General features: G+C 44.7%; 1 protein-coding gene across 1 annotated transcript in view; it reads right to left on the bottom strand.

Moving 5' to 3' along the window:
- PLS3 (plastin 3) overlaps positions 1–19,624 on the bottom strand; it is a 30,174-nt gene extending 10,550 nt beyond the window's left edge. The window contains exons 1-3 of the mRNA XM_069867444.1: positions 19,496–19,624; positions 9,545–9,631; positions 2,154–2,317 (exon numbers count right to left, since the gene is read on the bottom strand). Coding sequence (XP_069723545.1) covers positions 2,154–2,317; positions 9,545–9,611 — 231 coding nt within the window. The 5' untranslated portion in view covers positions 9,612–9,631; positions 19,496–19,624. The remainder of the gene's footprint in view (positions 1–2,153; positions 2,318–9,544; positions 9,632–19,495) is intronic.
- Positions 19,625–26,724: the final 7,100 nt, after the last annotated feature.

The raw sequence follows: 26,724 nt of genomic DNA, 5'->3' as shown, positions 1-26,724 counted from the left end.
ATTCCATGGGATCATGAGGGAAAAGAACCATAAAACCTTTGCAGTCTTAGAGCAGGTACACATGCAGCACTTTCCGTGGGACCAAAGCTGAGAAAGCTGTTGTGCAATTTTAACCTTCCTGTGTAAGCCAGATGCTCATGTGACTGTGACTTTTGTTTACACACAAGACTTTGCCCACAACCCAAAAAACAATTCCCTTTGAGTGTATAGCAGTCCCATCTGCAATAATGTGTAACCACGAGCATTCCAGGTAAGAATTCCTCCTCCTCCAACAGCAGGCTTGGGCTAACTGACAAAATATTCTCACAGGTGAGAGAAGAAGAGATGCTTCAGCACAGAGAGGTTACATGCACCATTTGTGCAGGTTGTATAGCACTATTGGTGGCCCTGAGGCCCCACAGAACTGAGCAACTATTAGGAAAAAATACACTTGATGGCTTAAGAGCCTACTGTAACTCCCTCAAAACTTAACCAAATTAGCTTCAACCAGTCTGAAAACACAAATTAAACATACGCAGGTTCTCTAAACACTACCCAGTGCTCTAAACAGCACTGTAAAGCAGAGCAAAGGGCTTCTGTTAAAAAGAGAGGAGAGAATTTGCCCACCTGGCTGCAGAGATGTCACTGCAGGACCAGCCTGCTGGATGCGACACCTTACCTTCCCCATCCTTTAAACACAGAGAAGGTGGCAAGTCAAGATGATGATGCGGTGCAGTTAAACCATCTCCTGATGGTATGCAGAGGTTCTGCTCATCCTAGTGATCAGGTAGAGCCAAGTGAAGACTCAACAGTCAAAGAGTTTTGGGGTTTCTGGTTGGTTGGTTTTAAACAAAGATTTTAATACAGATTTATTCATTTAAAAATTTGCTGGACTAGCTACTGGTATTGCATATCTTCTTTGAAAATACATACTTTAAGGCTGAGGTCCCATTAAGTCACTTGGTCCCAACCTCAAGTCAGTTCATGTCATCCTTTGTCCTATAAACCCCAGCAAAAGTGCTCAGAGTCAGAAAATAGCAACAGTTCTGTTTGTAAAAATTCTACAAATAACCATCGTCGCTACTGTAGAGCTTAGCTGACTGTAAGAAATTTCATGTTTACTGGATCATCGGTACCATTCAAATGACAGAAGAGATTTATTTCTTCCTTCCTAGTGAAAAGTTAGAATTATGGACCAGCTCAAACCAACAGCTGAAACGTGCACCCAGCATGCAAGTGCTCACAAACTGCAAACAAACTCCAACTTACTAGTTGACTCCGAACTCAAAAGTTCAGAGGGTCTGAAAATAATTAAGGAACAGAAGGTAAAGATAAATAAATTAAGAAATATCCAGAAACACAGCTGACATGAAAACAGCTCCCTCTGTGTACTGCGCATACTTTTATTACTCTTCCAGCACTCAGTCAGAGAATAAAAAGGATGAAGGGATGAATCAGTTTGATTGAACCAGCATCTCAGAAGAAGTGTTGTGCTTTCGCAAAAATCTCAAAAAAATAAAAAATCCTGTCCTATTTCTACAGAAAAAGACTGAAGGCTAGTCCCATCTTTCAGCTTCTCCTATCTCCTTAATCCTGTTCTTCCTTTCTAAGGCCACAAAAGGATCTGAATTTTCCTAGATTAGCATTTCAATTGTGTCTTGAAATGCCCTCTCAAATCTTTAGCAAATATTTGTTGTCCCATTAAATTGAGAAAGGAAATTATACTGCTTCACTGGGAAAACAAGTATTCACCTATGTGCCTGGAAAAACTGAATAGCTTTCAGTCAATATTGTAAGATCAGAGAACTGGAAGTCTTTTTTCCAGGTGTCACCTCATATGGAAGTGTTGGTTTGGCCTTCAATGAAGTTTTCATATAGAAATAGCATATGGATTCTGTTTGTGTTTTGTTTGGTATTTTATTTTATCTAAAACAACACATTTCCTCCTCTGTCAAACAAAGGCTGGCAGTAACAGCACAAAAGACTGGATATACGCAGAGATCTATGCAAAGAACTGATTTTGATATGGCAAGTCCTCAAAAGTGATCAATTTGTAGAAAGAAAACTAGGAGGGTAAGTGGCTGAGGAGCAAGGTTCAACCTCTTCTACCCTCTTCCCCAGCTTTGTCTAAAAGGGGTCCCACAGGCTGCTGGAAATTCAGAAATACCACTTACATAGACAAACTCTTCAAAACTGATCTTCCCATCCTTATTCTTGTCACCATCGATCATGAGCTTCTGGATGATCTCTCTCACTTTGTACCCAGGGAGAGGCAGGTTGGCTTCTTTGAAGAGCTCATGCAACTCGTAGTCGCAGATGAACCCGTTGCTGTTGAGGTCTGAGGAAGAAAAGGAGCAGGAGAAGGCTTTAGAAATGTGCCAATACCCCAACAGGACCAGCCTAGGCAGTGGAGTAGAAACACTGTCCTCATGCTTTAAAGTGTGTTACGGAAAGGAACCTGCTTATCTACAAGACACAGAGGTAAGGAGGAATCTCCTAGCACACCTGTTTGGGGGCCACACTGCACAAAGCATTCATCTTTGTGGAAAGCAAGACATGGGCACACAGCAGGATATCCACACCAAAAATACCAAGCTCAAGCAATACACTATTCAATGGATACCACCGAGAATGCATCAGGAATCCAGAATATACACGGCGCATCCTCAGAGTGGATACCAGTGCAAGGTATGAGATCTCTCTGGCTTTGGGCAACGGCAGCTTTGAAGTAGAGCTAAGCAGGGTGGCTCCTGGCACACTTGACCAAATCTTGTGTGAGTTTCACAACAGAGCATCTGCATTTTCATAAACGATCACCAGAGCATTTCTTTTTACATCTAACTGCAGCTAGCTTTGCATCTTAAAAACAGACCATAATGAAACACGGCACTTCTTAATTTCCGAACTGCAAACAAGTCAGCTCTGCATTTACACTTCATTATCACGTTGGTAATGATTTTACCCGTTCACTGCTGAACAGAAAATTGCAGCAGATATTTTAACACTGCCCAAGAATATTCTGCAAGGACACTTGTTTTGACAGTCAACCACCAAGCCACAGCAGCGTTGCATGTTTAGTAAGAGATTATTGCCTACTAGATTTGGGAAGAAAGAAAACAAGAATCTTGTGTGAATCTGGAACTTAACATATCAACAGAACCTAACCCCCTTGGGGACATCATCAGATGTACTGACCGTACAGGACAAATCCAGCAGCCCCAGCCTTTCTGCAGGCAAGTAAGGTTTTGTTACCACCATGGACAGGCACAGGTTGGGTGCCTCCTTCCTCAGGCTAACCAAGATGAGCAGACAGCACAGTTGGTACCCAGGCTTCAGCAGAGTTGGGGGTCCACAAGCAGCCAGAGCATCTGAATCAGTCGGACAGCCCAGATTCATGCCCCAAGACAACACCCTCCAACACGTTCAGAAAAACAGGGATTCAGGGCATGTGATGCTAAAATCCCTTTGTTGTAGCCAAGTGGTACAGACAGCCCAGGGAAGTCAACTCAGTGCCTGAGCTGCTGTCTCCTCCCCAGGACTGGGGGCATGGGGAGATATCAACGCTGAATTACTGCTGCTTGTGCAGGACACCTGGATGGGGTGAGGAGGTGGATATTTAGCAGTCTCCTACGATCATCAAACACAGACTCTGCAATGTTGACACAGTGCCTATCCTGAAGACAACATCTGAACAGTTTAAGACTAAATGAGAGCAGTCACTGCATTTAAGTAACTGTGTTGCCTTGTCCTCCCCCTCCTCCAGAGCTCCTGGTATTGTGATGGGGCACTGCTGAGTGCAGCTCCCCACCACCAGCTGCCAAAGCCACACTGTGCTGCAAGGCACCTGGCTCCACGTAGCCACCATTCTGCCAATATCCCACATGGGAGGATTTTTCCACTATTTATAAGGCAACAGCCTCTTCCTAAGGACGTAGAGCTGAATTCCACTCAAGCAACAGCTTATGCTGCCCAAATACTCTCACAGACTGCAGGCTACTACCAGCTCTCCAGGTTGCACCATGGAAAAGCTGCACCAGTCCCAGTATTTGGAGTTGTTCAAGAGGGCATCCCACACCACAGCTGCTGGGGTCAGTATTTATGATTAAGGTAGATACTTTCATGATTAAAAAAGAACAATCAAGACAGCTCTGAAGTCCATGTTTTAGCAAATTTTGAAAGTCAATTTACTTTTAATGAGGTGTCAGTGGTGGGTTTTAGGTTTTATTTCACAGCAATGTTCCAGCCAGTAGCATGTCCTCGCCACCACCCCAACCTTCCTCATTTTCCAGGTCCATATGGGATTTCAAAACTGTTTTTATAAGGGAGCAAGAGAATGAAATTCATATACTTAGTGGCAAACACCCAAAGTAACACAGAGCTCATACTCCCTTTTCCCCTAGGCCTCAAACTAAGGAAGAATATCAATTCCAGTGGATTAATAAATACATTAAATTACTTTAAGAAATGTCAGTGTTTACAATAATGCTGATGAAATAAAGTGGTTTGGGCCAACGGTTAATCATAGAAACATGCTGCTGTCTGGCCATCAGTTTTAGAATTTTATTCCAAAAAAATATAAGCTTAAACAGGCAGGCTTTATTAAACAGTCTAGCCTGCGATGTCATCAGCAAACTATTTCCCCTCTAAATAAATCACAGCTTTTTCTGTTAAAGTTTTCTTATAACTAAATTGAACTCCATAATATGCATCTTTTCCCTGCCTCACAATCAGTGAGGAAAACCAGACAAGAAGGGATTTGCTAATACCCAGGGCCTATGGACCCAAAATAAAACTTTGCTTTCAGCCTCAGCTTGCCTACAACCAACACCCTTTGCTTTAGCCTGTGCTTGACTGAGCTAACTCTACAGCTCTTTACCATGTTGCCAAATTAAGCAGGTAAATCCAGAAACACCTGTTCATCACTTCTTCCAATCAATCCACCGCCGAAAAAACTGAGTTTTACATCTACCCAGACAGAAAGCAAAGGACTGAGAAAAACCACTACTTCAAAATAAATATCGTAGCCATCGTAGGATCACAGGAGTGATTTTGATTAGCATTTGGTAAAGGTTTTCCTCTTGGCATAAGCATTCAGAATTCACAATATATGGTATTTCATAAGACAAAAGCCTCTTGGGTGAGACACTAGGAAACTGAGCTTTAAAGTCCCCATCTCTAACACACTGGAGAGATGCACTAGGTAAAAGAACGTTTAAATCTGTTCAGAGCTCAGTTCTACATACAAAGTCCTGCAAGAGTATAATCTAATTAAGGAATTAATCCCCAGGCTTGCAATTTGGTTTGCTTGCAGAACAGAAACCATAACTTAAAAACCCAACTGAAACACAACTGAGGAGTTTGCCTGGACATTCATCTGGTCCATCCACACTTGCTCAGCAGATCTCAGTCTCAGCCTGAAAGCATCAAACCTAGCTGCCGGGCACATATCAGGAATTTATTGCAGGCTGGATCAACATCTACCCATTCTGAGGGTTTCATTTCACCCCTGCAAAGCAATATCATCTCAGTCTTCCAGGTGCGCCTAGCTCAAAGCAGATTTACATCTGCTCACTGAAAAAAAAACCACAAAGAAATAAAAAAATTAGCAGCTCTGCAGCACAAAGAGCCATCTGACACACACTCACATGCGACTGAGGAGCAAGGCACCAGGGAAGATGCTGCACATCAGTGGCTCTCAGCATCTGCATTGGGGTCAGACAGCCAGCACAATCAAGTGTGAAGCGCGCACACTGTTGAGTAATGCACCTTAACTCAACCCAAACCCCTGGGTCTTACAACCTAAGTTCTTCCAACTCTTAACAACATCCCAAATCTATGATTTACTTCACAGATTAAAAGGGCATCCACGTCCCAAACACTTTGGGAGCGGGATGTATGAGCAACAGAGATCTGCTGGTTCAACTGCAAGACCCTAATGGTTTTGCAGTAAAGATGCTCTCATTTCAAGTTTTAGCTTCTTGGACACAGAAGGGCAGGTTTAAGTGTTGAAGCCTGGTGGCTGTGCTAGCCTGTGGTTTTGGCTTGGTAGCAGAGCCAAGTAACCTTAACTAGTGATTGACTATGTGGTGGAATATGGACCCATTCTTCTCTTTAGCCCTGTAAACATGACAAATAGGCCTGAGATTGGTATCCCACAGGGCAACTGCTTCCCTTCCTGCTGTCTCTGGCATCACAGTCAATTGTACAAAGTAGTAGCATTTAAAAAAAAAAAAAAACAAACTAGTCATCTTTGCAGCACCAGCAAGTTCTGTAATTATTTCCAGCATTAGTGCAGGCTTACCATATGGTGCCTTGCTGGAGGTCCTGCAGCAGGGCTAAACTTCAGATGGAAGGTGGTCTAAAATCCCTCTCTAATAAAATCCAAAATGGTATTCAACAGCTGAAGAGGCTGTCAAAATAGAAGCTATCCCCAATGAAATCCTTCAGCGTATGGCCCAGAATTGCTAACGGAAGAAAGCAAAATTGTTTTAACAGACAAGCAACAGCCTGGATTCATTATAATCTGCGGGATGGAAAGGAAACTACAGCACATCTGAAGTTTCCTATTTCTACTGAGAGATGCATGCACGCCAGCTACTAAACCTGGGAAAGGTCACCGGAGTGATGTACGGCACCAGCTCCTGCCTGTGTGCAGGGGGCGCAGCAAAGCTGCAATAAACTGAACCCAAAAGCTGCTTCAGGCTCCAGCTCAGCTTCCTCCCTAGAAGTACTTAAAATAGCTTAAATAACAGGATGCAAGAGGGGAAAGTAACCCACATGTTTCCTTTTAAGGATATATGCTCAGCAGGCCGCACTCTAGCAGATCCCTATTTGACTTAAGCTAACATTTCAGAGCATTGTTTTACCACCTTGCAGCAGTGAACAATGTGTTCAGCTGGGTTACAAATTTTAAGCACTTGGTGTCTCCAAATAAGATGCTTATCTATGCTACCAGAAACGGGAGAAGAAAGACAAATAAACAGAGCAAGTTTGCAGATTTTGTTCTGCCAAGTCTCCCCTGTGAAGTGCCACTGTTTGGGCAAGTACACACATATACACACAGGAACAAATTCAGAGATCAGCTGAGATTTACAGCAACCTGCTCTTCTCCCACTAACCTGCAGGTCATTCTTAACAGTTATTATGCCCCACTTAACTACTTTTTTCAGATGTTAAAACGCTTTTTTCTGTCACTGCTGTTCACCACTTTGACCACTTCCAATAAAAATACCTGGTTGTAGGACCCTGGGAGCTGCTTGTCTGAGCTGTATTTAACTTTAGTGGTAACCTTAAACGATGGTTCCTCACCCATGAACTGCTTCTAGTAAGGAACAGGTAGTCTACGGGACTCTATAGCCTTTTGTTGGCTGTTGGAGAAGAGCACATCAGCTGCATGGGAGAGAGATGATACCTTCAAGTGGCATGGAAGGCAAGTGGTGACAGAACACATACTAACACACCTCACTGCCTTCTGGCATCACCAGATGTCTCAGTGTGATCAAGCTGCACACAGAAAAGCTGGTCCAACACACACCTTTAAAGTCCCATCAACCTACACATCCAGAGCAGCAATTCACCCCATACTAGTGTTAAAACAGGCCTCCAGAAAGCCCATGCAGCCATGCATTGGAGCAGGCCACATCTTGGCGAGAAGAAACCACCCCCCGAGACTCTTCTTCCTCCCCACATCTCTTTTACAACATCCTAGAAACTAACAGGATGAGCTTTGCTATAATTGCACTTCTCAGCTGCATCCCAAGTCTTCCAAGTAGCTGGGAGACAAATGCTTCATATTAAACAGCAGCCTTAGTCCAACTTCTCTTCCCGTTTACTAGAGATGGTATTAGAAGTTCCCAGTGAAAGTCAGTCATCCAGTTAGCAACCAAGGCAACTATGGCTCCTTTAGGCAAGAAGAAAAGGAATGAGAGCATTAAAGACTTGTTAGGAATGCATGTCCCAGAGCAATGCTTGTGAGCTGTACCATGCCTAAAGCACACAAAATAGAAGGCAGTTGAAAATGACTAACAGATCTTCTCTCTCTTGTGGACACGTCCAGGTAAATTACCGCATTTCTCAATAATATCTAAGTTTTGACACTGCTTGTATAAATTAAAACCAAACAGGGTTTAATCAGGGTGAGCTGTTTTCCTAAAAGATACCAGGATCTTACTTGGGTTTCTCTGTGTTTCCAGTGCAAAGGCAGCCAGCCAACTTAATAATTTCCTCCCATACTAATGACAAAAAGCCACCACATTCCAGCCAGGTTAATAATTTTGTTTATCCAAGGACAGAAAGGCCTGCCTACATCCCAGTCTTATTAAGGTTTGCACTTGGAGGCACTGAGACACAACGGTTACTCATCTCCCTCTGCGGCAGCTCACTTCCACCTGCTGAAAAAGTCTTGGGAAGAGTAAAACAAGAAAAGGAACCACCTAAAGTGCAATTTGCTTTAAGTCCCAACAGGGAATACTGCTCCTTGAGAATCAGTTGTCTTTGAAATTCATATTTCTCTCCACAGATGCAAATTCAGAGCAAGTGAGAGATTTAAGAGCCACCCTGCTCTAGAGGGCAGTCTACCCAATACAGACGTGAAGCAACCACCCATTTGTATTTATAACCAGTGCTCAAGCGATGCTGCTGTGCACTTTGGAAAATGAAACGCTGGCTCTGATCACTTGTGCAACTCATTCCCGGCCGGTGCCAGTCCCGGGTGTGGTTCCCCAGCTGCATAAACTGATCTCAGTCCACAGTGCTTCAGTCCAGTTCCCATCCCACCCCACCCTGGCGTTTCTCTGATCCTCCAAGTAAGCCGTATCAGGAAACTAAACCAGCAGAAAACAATTTTCTCCATGATGTCAGTTTTCTGCCCATTTCAGCTTCCCCGTGCAGCCTGCGAGAAGCTTCCGCAACGCTAGCGCAGGGGGAAAGCTGGAACTCACCAGAGCTGTGCAGCCCCTGGAGCATTGCAGACTGCTAGGGAGGTGAGAACCAGAGCAGAAATGGAGCCACCAGAGGGCAATGAACATGCACTGCAGCCACAAAGCATTTTGTTATCACCGCAAGCTGCTCCATAATGGCCAGGTAAACAGACATCAATTAGGTTTTTGCCTGCGAGCTCACACAATGTGGTGCCTCAAGTGCACCTGCGCAAACCAGAAGCGTAGCTCCTACGTTTATCATCTGCACAGCTCAGCCAACTTGCCAAAACCAGCATCATCAGAACCAAACACTGTGCAAGCTGTGAAGTGATCCCTGAGCCAAAGTAACGCAACACCTGTTCACATAGTAGTTCTGCCATCAGGGACCAATGAAGCCCACCTTGGAGCAACGGGGCAAGGCTGTCTGCCAGTGCTCATTGACAGGCACGTCCCTTCCTTTATGCTCCTTGGCTAGAAATGACAAGCCATGAGCAACAAGGCTGCCAAAGAAATCCTTGGCACAGAGAAGAACACAGAGAGCAGAAGACTGCTGCCCACTTCATGCTGGTGCTGCTGCTCAGAGAGGTGGGATAAATCCGTTTCAAACATAGGGGGAGGGGCAAGGTGCCCTCCTCATTACGACTTACCAACTTTGGCAAAGGCCTCCTTGAGTTCCTCCAGCTCATCTTTGGAGATTTGCATGATGTTGGCCATCTCATGAATTTAGGGAGTACCTAAATGAAGAAAGAGGACACTGTGTGAAACGAGGCTGCATTTAAGTGCATGTGATTTTGAACAGCCGTGTAGCAACAACCGGTACCAATGCCACTACAGTTCTCAAAGTCATGTTTGGCTTTCCACTGAGAAAACATGCGTGAAACTCAGATGTGAAACACCCCCCTTAACAAGTCAAAAATCCTATCAGCCTTGTTAGTAATTAACTCCGTATATTTACACGCTATGCAGTTCTACACACTTTAAGGTACCTGCTACCAGCACGTTCTGTAGGTCAGAAAAATCACATCTCCAGGGATTTTCCACAACTTTGAACAAAATTAGAACGCAGAATTAAAATATTAATGCAAGAGATACTGAATGTTCTACCGTCCTGTCTCTTCTCTGAGAGCACACAGCTACCAAATCCAAGTAATAAAGATTTTGAACAGTACTTGAAAAAGGTTCTTTCGCACAAAGTAGTATATCCAATATTGTTTGTAAAAAGGAAATAGCATGCTTTTCTACCAGAAAACTATTCAAAGAAACAGCTACCTATTTCCACAGAGTCAGTCTGTCAATAAACCATGCAAGCAACGGGCTGTTTGCAGCGCCGCTGACCCCCTCCACCATCCTCCTGAGCAAGGCAAGTATGGAACACCACAAGCAAGTACGGAACATCAGGCATCAGCCAGGCTCAAACCTCGAGTACACATAAACTCCACTTTGATCAGATCTTCCTGGTGTTTAAGAAACGGAGAGGATGAAGGATACACTTCCATCCATCTGCTTTAATCCTCCTTTCCAGGCACTGATCAGATGCCACCAGGCCAGCCTGGACAGGAGGTATCACCATAAGAATAGGAAAAGGCCAGTGACCGGCCCATGTTCCATTCCCACAACATTCATGATGCAGCATCAGATGCCTCATTGGCACTTTGACCAATACAATCAAGAGAGATCAGCAACTGATGGAACAATGCAAACAGGGCAATCCCTGTGCATGAACAAAAGGTGGGCACTGATAAGCACATTCTAGCACACATGCTAGCTCTAGCTCGTGGTCTTTAATAACAGGGATCTGGGCAGGCTCAGTGCAACTTCAAATGAAATTTGCACACCAAGATTTTTCAGCTTCCACTCTGTTAGTTACACCTGCTGTAAGCTAAGAAATAAAAGGTTCCTCCTCTGCCTATGGGAACAGACACAGCTGCCTCCTTTTCTGCAAGCAAAAGGATGAGAGGTGAATTCAGGTTTATAGACGGTCGGAAGGCAGGTTCCTGAACAGGCTGTCTCACTGCTCCAGCGACATGAGGCTGAGTTTCATGAATGCCTGTGTTCTGAAGAGCAAGCCTCTATTGTCTGAGGCTCCCAGCTGCCTCCACAAGCGCTTCTTAGCTTAAGAACACAAGTTTGCCTGTAGCTGTAAATATTCTTTTTTTCTAACACTTCACTCAGTCTGGAAAGAATGAAGTATTGTAGAGATGAGTGCAATGAGCAGGTGTGGCAGCCTGGAAAAGCAGCTCAGACAGGTGCTAGCAGCACAGAAAATCAACAAGAAGTTTCATCACTGCAAAGACATTAAGGGAAGCACATCAGACTCCACCTCCCAGCATCTGCAGAGCTGTGAACACAAGGTGTTTAACAGTCAGTCCAAACCACCACCAGCAAGACAGCCAGTTTCAGCATTGCACTGGTACTGCAAGAATGGGGCAGGTGGAGGAATTGCAGCAAAGCTGCATCAGACTGACACAGAAAAAAAAAAAAAGGAAAGCACCACAGTAAAGTTTTTTACTGTTTCACAGACTGCAAGTTACAATAGGTGTCCAAGAAAATAGTACCATACAGGTCCTTGCAAGAGGCAGGAATGCTGTGTGTGGTGCTGCCTGTCTTGCTGGATGCTCAGCCTGCCACTGGGACTTACCCCCATTCCTGAAGCAAATCCTTCCCTGATGCATTCCCAAGGGTGCCCCAGTGGCCCAAGCCTCAGTGCCACCAAAGCCTGGCTGTTATTTCCAAGGGATAAAAGAGTTGCTCAGCAAGAAAGTCAGCTCTGAGCAAGCTTGGTGCATTACCATAGAAGGCAAATTTCACAACTGGCAGAAACTTAGGGAACACTATTGGGAAATGGCTATGTAGGCAGGTAGGTGGCACGAGCCACCAGGCAGGAGAGGCTGAGCTGCAAGACTAAATATTCACCCAAACATCTCTTCAGTAGCTCTACCTTCTCCCTAATTCTCATTTGCACCAACTCATTGTCAAGCCATGAGGATTTCCCTTAAAAAGTGATTTCCAAAAGAATCTTTATCTAACCATTTCACTGGAATTTTATTTGCTACTGACTATCGCTAGCAATTTAAGACTAAAAAAAGCAGCTAATGCCACCATAAGCCGAGAGGGTTTTTTTTTTCCCTTTATCAAGGAAACACCACCTTTGGATTCACCCTGCAGTTGTTTGAGTCTTCACTTAAAAAATTTCCTTGAACTAACTGTTCAGCTCAGTAAGTCTATAAAACAGGTTTACCTCTCAGTTTTCGAAGCATTTCTGCCTTCTCCCCTTCCCCACTTCAGAGGAGAGAGGGAGAATTTGAACCAACAGAGAAAAAGCAAACACTTGACCTTGTCGTAGCTGTCTGGGAAGGGGCCAGTGTGTTATGATACAGGAAAACAGTACGTGAACAGGTTAGTGGGCCACAAAGTTAGAAGTTGACAGGGACTGCTAAGCTCCCCCACAGCAATTTTACAGAGAATTTTTTGCAATGGAGAGGTATTACACCAACACTGGCACACTGGGCTGGAGGCAGAAGAGCTTTTCATTTTTTTGTTGTGTAGGGGTTTTTTTTTTGTTTGTTTTTAACAGCTGAGTCTAGGACATTCAGATGTTTTTCATTCAGATGCATTTTTAGACAAGAGGCTTTGTCTTCACAGACATAAAAAGCTCTTTTATCACACTGGCCTAGGGATCACACATCAGCTGCCTCACTCGAAGCCCTGTGGGGACAGAGCACCACGCTGCTCACGCCTCACCACGTCACAATCACTTTTACTGCAAGCAAAGTCTCTGCCAGGGCATGCAATGACAGCTAGAGACACACTCGTATTCAAAGAAGAGAGGAAGGAAGAGAGAGTAAGTGAGAAAAGGAGACTGAAGTGACCTAGTGATCCCACTGTCATTTTACACCCTGGTGACAGACAGTCCATCAGTCAATGCACTCGTAAGCAGAGTGTATAAGGAAGCAATTCCTGCTCCAGATCCCTTTTGCTTTTGCCTTCATCCCTCGCCCCACAGAAGAAAAGCGAAGGCAGCTCCATAACACAGGGATGCACAAAAGCAGCTCCACAGAAGGGTGGTGGACAGACAGCGCATCCCATTTCTGTCCTCTGAAGACTTCACTTTGTACTGCAGATCAGAGCTGCTTCGAGTGCATCTCGGGTTTTTTGAATATCAACTCCCTTCCCAGAGAGGGGTTGTATCAAGTTTCTGTGCAAACAACTTTTATAGCTTCTAAACACACTGCACTCACTGAATCAGGGTTAGTTTATTTGCTGTCTTAGGCAGAGCTGCAATAAGGGCAAGTCAAAAAAAGCTGCCCCAGCCTGTGTGTTTTAACAGCTGTAAGCCACCTGAAGACTTGCCACTGCAGCAAGGACTGTCACCGGAGGGATGCCTCTGCTTTCATGCTCAGTGCTTCCACCACAAATACCAGAAGCTAGCCAGGACATTTGGGTGGATTAACTGCTCAGACAGCAACTTAAAAACACTCAGACTCAGAGAAAATGTCCCCAAGGCTCTTCCCCAAGAGGGGAAGCCCTGGGAGCTGCATCCTGCACAGAGGATTAGTAGCAAATGGGGAGGGGGCAGGAAGGAGCATTCAGGCATTTGCACATCTCCTTTAAAGCTGAAGAATTAATTCAATTTTGAAAGCACACGGCAACCAAATATTTCCTGACAGCCACTTGAACACTTCCAACAGAAACAGAGCTGGAATTTGCTCCTAATCCAAGTGGAAGAATTGCTTTCTTAGCAGCTCTGCATTAGTTTGAAAACCAACCTGCTCTGTCCCTCCCAGACCCGCCCTGTTTTAATCTCTCTACAACTGACTTATTAACAGCATCAATTTGTTTACTCAAACAGGCAAATGCAGAGACACATTAAAGTGTCAACAAAAAGGTATTAATACATACCTTTTCAATCAGATTTGGGGAAAAAAAAAAAAAGAAAAGCACAGTAGGCATAGTCTGGAGTAGTGACTCATCCTACACGTATTCCCCTTTTCAGAGGAACCTGTGGTTTTGCTGCCTTTTCATGACAAAGGCTCCAGACATGAGAAGACAAGTCAGTCAGCATTAGCTAATTAAAAATACTTCAAAATCCACACGTCTCTGACCACTAACCCAGCACACACCGGTCCTGCTTCAGGAATAATAAGCCGGACAACCAAGCGTTCAGTCCGCAACCCAAGGCAAGTACCAGAACCCACAGGCTTGCAGCACACAGCACTGACACAGCTGCCTTGCTAATTTGGAGCTAATTTGGAGGGAATTCTGGTGATTCAGCTGACGTAGGATCCAGCCCCTAGGCTTCCTGTGGCTCACCTCATCCTCCTCTTCTTCCCTGCTTTGCAGGTTGAGCTGACTTGGTCTGATTAGTCTTCTAAGATAAACACTGATCATCACTCTAGCAGGAGGTCAGGGAAGTTTAGGGACTGATGGCCCATGAATGAAGACCTATCAAGCACTCCATCCTTCCCTGCTTATAATCAGTTTGTGTGTTTCAAACAATGTTTTGTTCATCAAATTCCTGCAAGACAGCACTCACTCATGCATGGTTATTAGCAAACAACCAGGCTTCCAGAAGCACCAACTTTTCTTTGGCGATTACCTTCCAGTCAGTCACCAGTCAGATGCACAGGCTGAAACCAGAACTTCACCACACTTTCATCTTTCCACATGGTGATAAGTATCAACCTGATAAGAGCAGTGATTAGCAGATGCCATCCCATCCACAACGACTGCACTGCTGAGGTGTCTAACACCTTGCCAACACTGTGCTACAAACCACAGTCGCTGCTGCTCTTTGTATGAGCACAGTAATCACACACAAAGCACAGAGGTGTTCCTATTGACTCAGCCGCTTCCTCTGCCTCAGGAGGAAAGGGGAATGCAAAGATTTGAGCAGGTATTTCTTTGCAGTAGCCCACCAGTTGTTATAGAGCTACTTACTGTATCATAGGGAAAGGACACAAGACCACAGATACTGATTCCCACTGCATAGGCATCTTACGGCTCACTTCTTTCCAATGCCATACAGAGATTACCTTCAGGTGCTGTTTTTGAAGCTTCCCTAAATCAGAAGTCCCATTAGCGGGTCTTGCTTTATATCCCTTCAAATTCCCAAAACAGGCATGCTGGGAGAGGCAGGCTCCCTGCTATGCTTATTTTCACCTGGGAGCCAACTTTGAGACTTTTGCTCCTGTTGTTACACAACTCATCGTTGCTGCTGGGGGAAAAAAATCTGTCAAACCCATCAGGAGCAGGAACACAGGCTGCAGTTAGTTACTGCACTTGGCTTGCCAGTGGCTCTCTCCAGACCTGGAGACTTGTCTCTATGGGGTACCCACCTCCAGACACAAGCTTTCCTCCAGCAGGTCCAGATCAAAACACCAATTTCTGTAGCGAGACCTGGATAGAATGACATCAGAGATTTTTCTGAGCAACGCTGGGGTAGATGTCCAATAGGGAACTGGGCTGCACAGGGGCAGGGTCACTCCAACGGTGTGGGAGCAACCACAGCAAGCCAGTTTTCCTATGCCTTCTGCTTAGCCTTGAACCGCTGCCCCAATATCCATGGGCAACCTGATCACTTTTTGCATGCTGGTCAAAGAGTTTTCTCTCCCTTCAAGAGAGATTCACTAGCTTTGATCATCTTAAATCCTTATTGAAAAAACAACTGCTGACCCATCAGCCAATTCACACGCCTCTGACTCCCCTGCCTAGCTAAAGAGGCTTTCTGAGGTGCAGCCAGGCCCAGACAATGTTGAGAACATTCAGTACCCTGACCCAGAACTGAGTTGTAGCTGGTATTCATAGAAAACCCAAAATCAGCAAACACACTCACAGCATCAAATAAGAAAGTGCCCCTTGCTAAAAGCCCAGGAAACCCATGTCCTTCACAGCAGCATCCAGCATACTAAAAGCTGGAGATAAAACACAAAAATCTCTAGGGATTTGGGTACACAAATCCCCCTGTCTCACAGATACAGAAAAGAGAAAGACACGAAGCAGCTGAGTACGTTCAGCCACATGATATCCCATTGCCCAAATGCTGGAGGAGAGCAGAAGTCAGAAACACAAACATGGGAGGGGGAAAAAAGGCTACCCCAGTCCTCAGTGCAGTCCTCCCAACACATCCCCATCCAGCCCTGAAGGGTATGACCCAGAGCTGCCTCTGATGCACATTAAGGGGTGACATGCAATCCTGGAGCAGAGTAGACCGACACTTGCTTAATTCTCATGAGCCAATGTTTACTATGAGGAGGCTGAACCAACAGAAATGTTAAAGTGGTTTGGGACTCAAATGGAAGGGAGAAGTACAGAAGGCTTCCTGCAGACCTACACTCTTCTCTGAAGGCTCCTGACATGAAAGATGAGAGCCAAGTGGATTGGGTCAACATTCACAGCAGGGGCAGTGCTGACTTTCCAGGACAAGAGCAGCTGTGTGCTAGACCTTGCAGTTGCACTCTCGCACACTCAACACACTGTACACTTGCAGTGTACAGACCACCTTGCTGCTCCAACTCTACTACAGGTATCTAAAAAATACATAAAATCTGCAGCACAGTGGAAAACAGATAAAATACTGCTCAAGGCACCAATGAGTCAGTCCTTAAAAGCCTCTGCCAACTACTTCTCCTAAACATCACATTTCGGCACACTTCTGGTTTTAGCACAGCAGCTACTCCAGTATTAGAGCACATTTGAGATCATAACCTGCTAGATTGGTTTAAGTTATTTTTGAAATTCAATAATTTGTTCACATCAGTGAAAGCAGAAATGCAATATTCCCTAATTAGTACACGAAACAGGTGATCCTTTCAAGACCTCTCGGGAAACTAAGAGTTGAACATGAATCTGTCTAGAACTTGCAAAAGCAAACAACATTCAGAGATAATTTAAACCCAAGTGCAAGAAGGTAAAGGGGTGGTATGAGGGGGATGGCAGGGGTCAGGTATCAGCTAATGGGCTGAGACTTAAAAGGGTAAATTCAAATTCCTGGCCAAGGCACAGAAAAAATCACTCTAGTCTCTCAGGAAATTATGTGGGTAGTAATTCTTATTCTTGCTTAGTCCCCTAAATAAAGAGCAGCAGTAAACACTTCCCTCTGCTTATTCTGTTTCTTAACCATAAATGACTTCAAGAAAGGGCCCACCTCTTGCCACCTATCACAAAACTCTGCATAAGGCATCCCTCCTCTCAGAGCGACAGTGGTTCCCTACTTGCATACACTGGGAGGGATGAGGATCCCAAGGCTGAATCAGGGCCAATTTCCTTCCCTAGAAGCAACTGGGACCTGCCTGCTAAGACCTGCAGTTTACCCTCAACATGCTTTAAGCATTTGTCCCTCGATTTCCCAATATTCAGCCAAAAGGAGCTCAATTCCTTATGAGAGAGAGTTGCAGACACACTGCCCTGGCCTGCAGCAGCAGGAATTGATATTCAACATGCCATGATAAAGCAAGAATTGTTACTCAGTCTGTTAAAATTTCCTCTCACCCAGGCTGAGGAATCAACCTGATCCTTAAATTAAATCACAGTATAGTCACTGCTTATTCAATGCCAGCAAACAAGCTCCTGCAAGCCAAACGCTCAGCATGACAGTGCCGATCCCTGGCGAGCTGGACAATAAGGAGTTTCAGCAATTCATTTTGGGAGGGTGGGTTTCGTGCAACCTTTCAGAAAGCACAGCTGTGGTCAAGTGATTTTGCAGACTTTTTTTATCAGTTTGAAGATAAACAGAACTGTCCTGAACCAGCAGGGTCAGGGCTGAAATTCCAGCAGCCTTGCAACTGCTGCCTAGATGATAAACATTCAGAGAAGTGTGTCAATGAATGTTTTCTTAAATAAGAAACAAACAGAAACTACAACCTACTCTAAGCATTGAAACTGTGTTTCAGAAGTCTCTTAAACCCCACACATTTCTGTAACTGATCTCTTTCTAGGAAGAGCTACTGATGAAAGAAAAACAACCTTTTTCCATCTTTCCCCTTTGTCTGTAAACTTGTTTAGAAAACACTTGGGAAAAAGGTAAAGAAGTCAAAATAGTTTGATTCAGAGCAAGAACACAACACAAGACTGCAATAAATCAGTGTCACTGCAAAGCTGTCCTAGCAGCTTTTGGAAATAGAAAAAAAAAAAGCGCCTGTAAATTCAATGCTTTCTCTAGAAAAGATGGTACAGATCCTAGGTACCTTTAACAAAAGCAGAAATATTCATCCGGGAGATTCACGTGAAACAGCTAGAAGAGCGGGAGAGGTGCAGAATTTGCCCCCCAGGAGGCTACTATGAGAGTGAAATCACGTTCACTCTAACAGCAGGGTGTTTCCCAAACTTCTCTATAGCTTAATTTACTACAGGGAGGAGCGATAGGGAGCAAAAGGTAGCAGTCACCAGTTCAGGATCAAGTAAGCACTACTCTGACTCTTGGACTTTGGACAAGCATTAATAATGTCTACAAAATGCAGCCTAATTAACAAGTTTCAGAGCCAGGCAGCATCTCAAAGATGCACCCAGCACTCCTGGAGCCAAGCACTAACTTCTCATTGGGTCCCTTCAAGCTGCTTTGCTTTTTCCTCCTCCCTGGGTTTAGCAGCTGAGCCAGCACCCAATACTCCTAGGATGTAATGGCTAGAGAGATGTGTGCACTGTGAACAGCAGGTCATCACTACTATGAGTTTCAGAGAGTGCAAGAGTGGAAATCACTCTTTACAGCCAGATGCTTTGCAGAACAAATGCAGGATAAGAGCAAAATATAACTAAGCAAAACCTGAGAGCAACACATTCAGTATAAACAAAATCAGAACAAGAAGAAACTACACTAGATGTGTTATACAGGTTTTCAGACATGTTAAGTAAGTTTTTCAGCACAAACTTAACAGTACTTGGTGTGTAATTGCTTTAGCCAGTAGCGACTGTTTAAGCATTTGGAGAGGGTCTACACTGGCATACAGGATCAAGTAGAGCCAGTCTTCACTAGAAAATATAGCAAGCAAAATAAACTCCTCAGCTTGGAAACAAACTCTTGCCATGCTGCGGTGCCACATGCCATTCCCACCGGCACAGCAAAACAGCAGTCACAGCCCAGCCTCTCTGGGTGAGAGATCCCAAAAAAGTTAGGTAGTCACAGCCAGCAGCCTACGGCCACTTCCCAAAAGTACTCAGAGCTTCTCACACTTTCTGCAAGGCAAAGGTTTAAATATTTAACACTTCTAACATGCAAGTTTAAGCAGTTCTGCTTATTAAAAACCTGCTGCAGACTGAGATGGGCAAGATGTGCCACAGACTGAGATTTCTGGGAGACACACCCTCTGTCCTCACTTGAAAAACTAAATACTCAGTGATGCAAAGTCAGCCAACAGCACTTGCTGCTGCTCGGTTTGCATCGCCGCTCAGTCAGGTGCGCGGACAAATCCCACATTTAAAACGCATTAAAACCAGATATTATTCTTTCTGTTCTGCCTAGAGGTTATTTTCCTTTACCTGCTAGAGCATTAGGAATCACTAGACGTTTCGTGGAGAAAATAAAAAGCAAAGCGAGCCGTCGCAGGGCAATCTCTGGCATGTGTCTGCATCCAGCTAGAACCCTGAGCAGCAGGAGACACTCTTACCTTCCCTCCTCTCTCGGGGAATGCAAATCGCTCCCTCGTCCTGCCCGAGCTCTGAAGCGTCTCCCACGCCCACAGGACGGATCTGGAGAGCCAGCATTCCTCCCACCATCCCCGCCCAGCAAGGGGAGGTCGCTTCCCCAGAGCCACAGAAGGGATGCGGTCACGTCGCAAAAAGATGCATTAGGAAGGCTAAGGGACAGGAGGCTCGAAGCATCCCATACAGAATCACAGAATAACCAGGTTGAAAGAGACCCACCGGATCATCGAGTCCATATGGAGCAGGGAGAGGGGGATCCTCCCCCAAAAACTAGCTTTTGGGTTTGTATTCCTTGGCACTTGGGAACAGGAGGCAGTAAGAGGTAAAGCTTTTAGGTAAGCAAGCTTATTTTAAAAAAAAAACAAACCACCAAAACCCCTCTAACTTTAATGTTTTAAATTAAATGCATTTTACATTGCTAGCTCTCAGCTTGCCCAGCCAAATAGCAACACAGTGCTTGTATTTTGTGATACATACTTATTTTACGGTTGTCTTTAAAACCACCAGAAGCTCACAGAGCAATGAGGATCTCGATCTATTTGGCCTCTATCCACTCTGAAGGAGGATGCTGCCTCCTTATTTAGCCTCACAGTCCTTAAAAGCAGTGGTCTGAATGGGCACTAAATACAGAGTTCAGGAGTGGTCCATACTGTAATATATTGCATTACCTCAACAACTAATCCCTCTCTGCCCTAGAGGAAAACATGGACAGACATCTGCTACAAACCAGAAAGACAAGTAACAGAAACAACACGTGCTATGCTGGTTTTGCTGATGCAATGAACAGGAGCAGAATCAATCACCAAAAAGGTTAAGTAGGACTTCCAAACTATAATCACATATTTCAGGAATTTCTATTCCTGTCAAGTCCATAATGCTCAAGCCCCATCCCCCCCTAGCTAAAAAGAAAGGATGCTGCTTACTAATAAACACAATACTTGAAATAGCAAAGACTTTGAAGAACTTGTGACTTCGAGAAAATTACGAATATTTGACCAATTGGGCCATTAGTTTTTTTATTTCTTTTTAAAAATGACATCAGCCAGGAAAGTGAGTCATTGCCTGGTCCCATTTCTTGGCCATCACCTATAAATTTAGCTTCCAGCAGTAAAGTTTCAAAAGAGGTTTAAAAACAAAACAACAAAACCCAATCCCACAACCTGCCAGCTTCCTCAGGATGGTAAATATAATGGAAACCAAAATAGAGGAGTTTATGCCTAGAACTGCAGCTGCAACCTAAAAGGGAAGAAGTTGGCTTGCAAAACACTTTTGCCCTCCACAAAGATCAGGTTGGTCTTAGCATCAGACAGGGCTTAGGGAAGAGGAATTTTAACTCTGCTCTGACTTGCATCAGCAACCAGCTTCAGCATCACATCAGCCCCTGGGTGCTAGGAGCCCATCTGTCTCCTCTGATCCAAACTAGCAACTGCATCCAGCCTATGAAGTCTCTGGGCAAACATGCAACAAAATTAAAGAAACTTATGACAGGGAGTTCAGTCCCTCCACTGTTCTCACTCTACTTGTAAGCACATCACCCTTTATAAATTAATCCTGTAACTTTTAGGAAGTACTAAGGCTTTGGAGCTTGACAGGTCTGGGGGGAAAGCGTGTGAAAACTCAGCCCCCAGACTAGGTTGTGACTTCTACCAACAGCAACACCTGCTTTTGGGAGGGAAAAGCCTCCTCTCCTGCCGCTGGCATCTGTGTTGTTGGGATGGAAAAGCAGCACCTACAGGTATGCAGGTGACTAATTCACACTGCAGAGGCAGACACCCAAAAGCCACCAGCCCAGGGGGTCTTCAAACCTCCTCTTACCCGGAAAAAGAAAAGTGAGTCAGTGTAATGCATCCTACAGGACTAACAGCTATTACCATTCCCTCCACTGGGAAGGGAAAGGGCATCGCTACCCACTGTTGTCAGACAGCAAAGATCCTCAGTGGCTCCACAGTAAGTAGAAGCTGTGTAACTGATGCACACACAGTGCACATGAAATACCTAACTTCCACATTTGCAAAGGATCAGCAATAGCCAGTTTTTCCACAGCTTTAAGAGCACTTTGCTCTCCAAATACTCCACATCCAGTCCTGTCGGTCCAACCTGCAATTACTCTCAAACCTAAAATAGCACTTGAGCAGTGCCAGCACCTCTCATCTCTGCGTCATGCCCCAAGACTCACCATGCTGGGGTGTGGTCACGGCAGGCAGGGGACACACAGATCCTCAGCCACTCCCAGCCCACTTCCTCAAGCATGGCTGGTCACACACTGCTCCCCATGGGCTTCCAAAATAGGAAGTTTCACAGTGTACCAGTGCATTTTCCTCTTCCTTCCTCTTCCAGCAAGCCTTTTAGGGAGAAGAACAAGATGCTAGAAGTGCTCAGAAGTTACTCTGTTCAGGTGACGTATCCACCTCCCTGCATGAAGCATCAGGATTGACATTTACACACAAGGAGGACTCGTGACATGGACGGGATCCCTCCAGTGCACTGTTGCACAAGCAAACATCTCCTCCCCAGTTCCAGCTGCCAGGTTTCGCTGGGAGGCCACTAATACGTATTTGCCCTCCAGAGGTTACTCAACAACAGCTGCAGGAGTGGCAGCCGCTGCCTTCCAGGTGATGAGGGAGGAGAGCTGGTAAATCTAGGAGTCATCATCTTGTCCATCTCCTCTCACCACTAACCCTCAAGAACAGACCCTCTGGCAAAGCTCTGGGGGCTGATGGGAACACATCCAATGTGCTGGCCTTTGGATTTACTTAAAATAAATAAAGGGAAGGGGGACAGGGCCAAAATAGTAACTAACTGGAAAATAGGTAACCTAAATAGTCTACTCCATCCAGAAGAAAACACCACACTCTATGACTCAGGGCTCTAGATAGCAAAGCTGAGTGGCCAGACACCATCCTATTTCAGACAAGGTTTGCTGAGCATTTACCATGTGCCAGACGCTCCCCTCCTCCAGTTCTGTCCACATTCTCTTTTAAAGATAAGGATTTTAATGAAATTATGCACAGATGGAGAGAAGCACACTCCTCTGTGCTTTTTAATAAAAAATTGAGGGTTTATGTATTTCTTGTCTTCATCTTCAGCTGCAACCAACTGCAGAGTACATTCCACCAACGTAAACAGCTATGGAAGAAATTGACAACTTTGAAGCAAACATCTGACCTTAAGCCCTCAAATTATCAGCCTTTTTAAAGAAAAAATAAGATCCATCTTTGCTAGAGTTTCACCCTAAAAGCTTCCTGAGCCGCTCTTTCAGCGAGCCTGTCATCAGGAAGAAAGCAAGACATTAGTCAGGCTCATGCTTATTTAATAAAATACTTGCATATGTAGCAGGGACCGAAAGTCAGTCTTTATTTAAAAAACGCTTGCAAACTGCAGTACGATTTTGCAGTGCAAAACAGATCTGAGGGCTCACCCAGCTTACCCTGAGCTCCAACAGCACCCAGCTTAGTAATTATCTGACTGCCTCTTCACAGCTTAGAGCAGGGAGCCGTGCAGTCACCAAAGGTAGCAGCAAGTAGACTCGGAACACCGTGTAAAGGATATCTCATGTCTTGCTATTTCATAAGGAAATTGGAGGCTCCACTGATGTCAGCTCCAGGAAATGAGCCACAGGCAGATGATGCCGGAAGCGGGCCTTATATTTAGTACTGAGTCACCCACTTTATTAAATTCAAAAGATACAAAAGGTGGGTGTGGAGAGGGCATAAAAAAAATGAATAAATTATTCCCTTGAGATTATGGGCAACGGGGAGTCCGGAGCTGGGCGAGGTTTTTTTGTAAAGGAAGGGAGAAACTAAAGATGACCTGGGAACCCTCTCTGCACTTTCATTGGAAAAGCAGTCGCTGTGCTAGAAGAAGCCAGCACTGAAGATGCTGTGCAGGGGGTTGCAATACTGTTGGGGTTCGCTCCAGTCAGTGGACAGGCAGGTCTCAGGCCAGAGCAAGAGCACCATCAATTCTGAGGCACCCCTCATCCTTTCTGCTGTGTCTTCTTTGAGCCAAAATAGAGGCTGCTGGAACAAACACAGAGTGGAGAAAACTTTTAAGCCAGTTTTGCAGCTCCACCTAACCCACTGTGAAGTGCAACTTGTACCTATCATGACCCAAAGAAAACACTTTTCTCCAAGATGGATCTTATTTTTTCTTTAAAAAGGCTGATAATTTGAGGGCTTAAGGTCAGATGTTTGCTTCAAAGTTGTCAATTTCTTCCATAGCTGTTTACATTGATGGAATGTACTCTGCAGTAGAGCAACAGCTCTACAAAATTTTCAGCTACTTGAGACAGACTTTTCCCCTGAGAAGACTCACTTCCCAAATACCAACATATACTGCTACCAAAGCCAAGCACTGTACCTCATTTTGCTTTATGTCAACAGCAAACAATGGCTCTCTCTAATGCCAAGCACCACCAGTGACTTGCCTACAGAAGTAGCCTCTTAGATTACTAATAAAATTGGTGTAATCTTCAAAATAAGATTACAACAGCAAAAAGGATGTGGCTCAAAAAATAAAACCATGGTCTGTAGCAAGGCAAGCAATTATGCAGAACCGAAGTCTTGCTATCTTCCACCTATACACAAGAAGAGGTTACACCACTGCAGTCAGTTTGCTCTGATCAGCAGATCAGAGCCATTTAGCCAGCTGTTGATGACTGTCCAGACCAGCCTGCTGCAAACTACTCCTGGCTAGTGGGGAGGCTGTGGGTGCTGCCACTGGGTGGCTCTTCAGTCCCACACATCTCATATGCGGGGGACCTCCAGCAATCAAAAATGCGCTGTGGAGTCAAGGTAAAGCAGGTACAGTCACAGACCAACCTCGCCAGCAGCCCACAGACTGAGTCCAGCCTAACAGGATCTTTAAAGAGCCTCTGGAATCTCATCCAGACATTCTGCCAGATGCTGGAGATAGGAGATTTTGGCACACAACTCATCATGTTGTGCAAGTGGGTCTACAAATTCAGCTGTGTTGAACTAGTCCAGAATCTCATCTCAAGGGACCTTGAAGTTTTTCCTGGCATTTAGCTTCTGCCTGCGTTTGTTTGCTTCCTCTGCAACTGCTCCTTTTGCTTCAGACCCAAATAGAAAATCTTCTGCAGGATTGACTTGCTGAAGAGGCTAACTTCAGGGGCTCCCACAACTACTGCACCTATTGCACTCTGTTCAGATGTGTACAAGTTGTCACCCATAGCCTCGAGGTCCCTAGAGTGCAATCTTCACGTACAGCTCATTACACTGTTAATTAGTAACCTGTGTCACATTTTCCAGCCCATAAAAACCAGCTACCAGTAGCAGACTCAATTCTATGCTGTGAAGCCAGTCTTTTGACTGCAGATTTCTTATCCTCTCATGTCTGATGCTGCTGCCAAGTTCAATGCTTTATGAACTAGTATTAAAAAAAACCACACCTTCATCCTTCCAAATTAATATACATCTATATACACACATACACTTCTACAGATCCTAAATAAAGCCAAGACTAAAAGGCATGCTATTTGATAGAAGGCACAAAGCAACTTTGCAGCTCGGGTAGGAGGGGAAGTTTGACAGCTGGGAGCATTAACATCACAGGATACAACATGGATTACACCAAAGAGGCCCAAATGCTGATGAAGAATATTAACTATAAGTGTCACATGTGAAAGGGAAATACACTAAAAGATAGTGTGATTCTTTGATATCAACCCAATGCACAAAGCCTGAATTGCTAAAGTGAATTATTGACCGGTACTGGTTGTAAAGCCTCTTGCATAACAGGCAGTTTCAAGGACATTAGTAGAGGGCTGAATCTTACTCAATTTCATGGATTTCCAAGACCTATTTATATAGACCTTCAGAAGACAAGGAGCAAAGGGACTGACTAAACCAACCCCACATACCCTAAAGAAAGGGCATATACCCCTTCAAGAAGGGGGAGATGGGGAGGAAGGCATAAAAGGTGGATGGATATAACTAAAGAGGGCTGAGCGCTGCCATCATCATCTGTCCAGGTGAGCTACGATAACTTCCAGGAGGTTTTTAGCTGGGTAGATGCAATGTAAGTTTTCCAAGTTTTCAACAAGAAGTCTGACTACGCTGCCTTTGCTTGAGCATTTGGTTTATATAAAACAGTGGCAAGAGCCCAGCTGGAAATTAGATCAACAAGAATGTTACAAAGGGGTGGGCAATAGAAGGGCAGGATTGCACTGGTACCTCCCATCCATGTCCCCAGGGAAAGCTCAGTCCCAACCTCAGCCAAACAGTGCAGAAAGGAAGAGGGTAAAGTTTACGTCAGACATTAAGGCTACTCATTCAAAATATTTCCAGTTTTCAAAAGACCCAGTTTCCCCTCTCTCTGTATGGAAAGGTGAATTCTACCTAAGTTTCCAGAAGCACCAAGAAACACAAACATATTTGTAAACATATTTCCACTTGTTCTCAATCGACCTCCTTCAAAGTGTTGCTACCTCAGAAACACCTACAATACCCAATGTATTCCCTAAAATAAAATCCTCGCAATCCATTCTTGGAAGCCGAACATCTTGAAAAGAATTCAAGAAGAAAAAGCTTAATTGCCATATTGCTTTGGAACTCACTTCCTTTATTTCTGTGACCAGCTGGAGACAAGCACCTTGTTCTGTGCCAGGTCAAGGAAATGTTTAACTACAGGATTTATAGTGGAATATATACATATATGTATATACCACAGCAGCACTGCAGCTGCTCAGCAGTTACAGCTGAGGCAAACACTGTTTTAACCCAAGGAAAACAGCCACAGGCTGAAGTATCAGCCTGCTCATTAGCATCCTGCTGCAGAGGCTCCAAGGCAGGAGAGCATCCAAGCCTATCCCTGGGATAAGACTCAGCATCCTGGAATCTCAAAACCACAGCCGTGCTCCAAACCCAAACAACGCTCCACAGACCCTTCCCAGCTGATTACCAGGAAGAAGCACAAGACTGTAATGGCAGCGTAAACAAGGTCCCAGGATTTATGATCTTTCAGATGTTGTTTAGCAAGTGACCCAGCTGAAGCACTGCTTCACAAAATATGAATGCCAATTACAAGGATGGGTAACTTGAATTCAAGTTTCCACTTGGTTAGTGCTGTTCTGGGCACAGAGAACTTTGGTGCTCACCCAGCAGTTTTGCCTGTCGGGAGGGGCTTACTGAGCTTTCCCACTAAAAATGGGGACAGCAACTGTGAAAACACA

Source organism: Phaenicophaeus curvirostris, chromosome 13, assembly GCF_032191515.1.
Source record: "Phaenicophaeus curvirostris isolate KB17595 chromosome 13, BPBGC_Pcur_1.0, whole genome shotgun sequence".
Lineage (NCBI taxonomy): Eukaryota > Metazoa > Chordata > Aves > Cuculiformes > Cuculidae > Phaenicophaeus > Phaenicophaeus curvirostris.
This window is presented reverse-complemented; position numbering and strand designations above follow the sequence as displayed.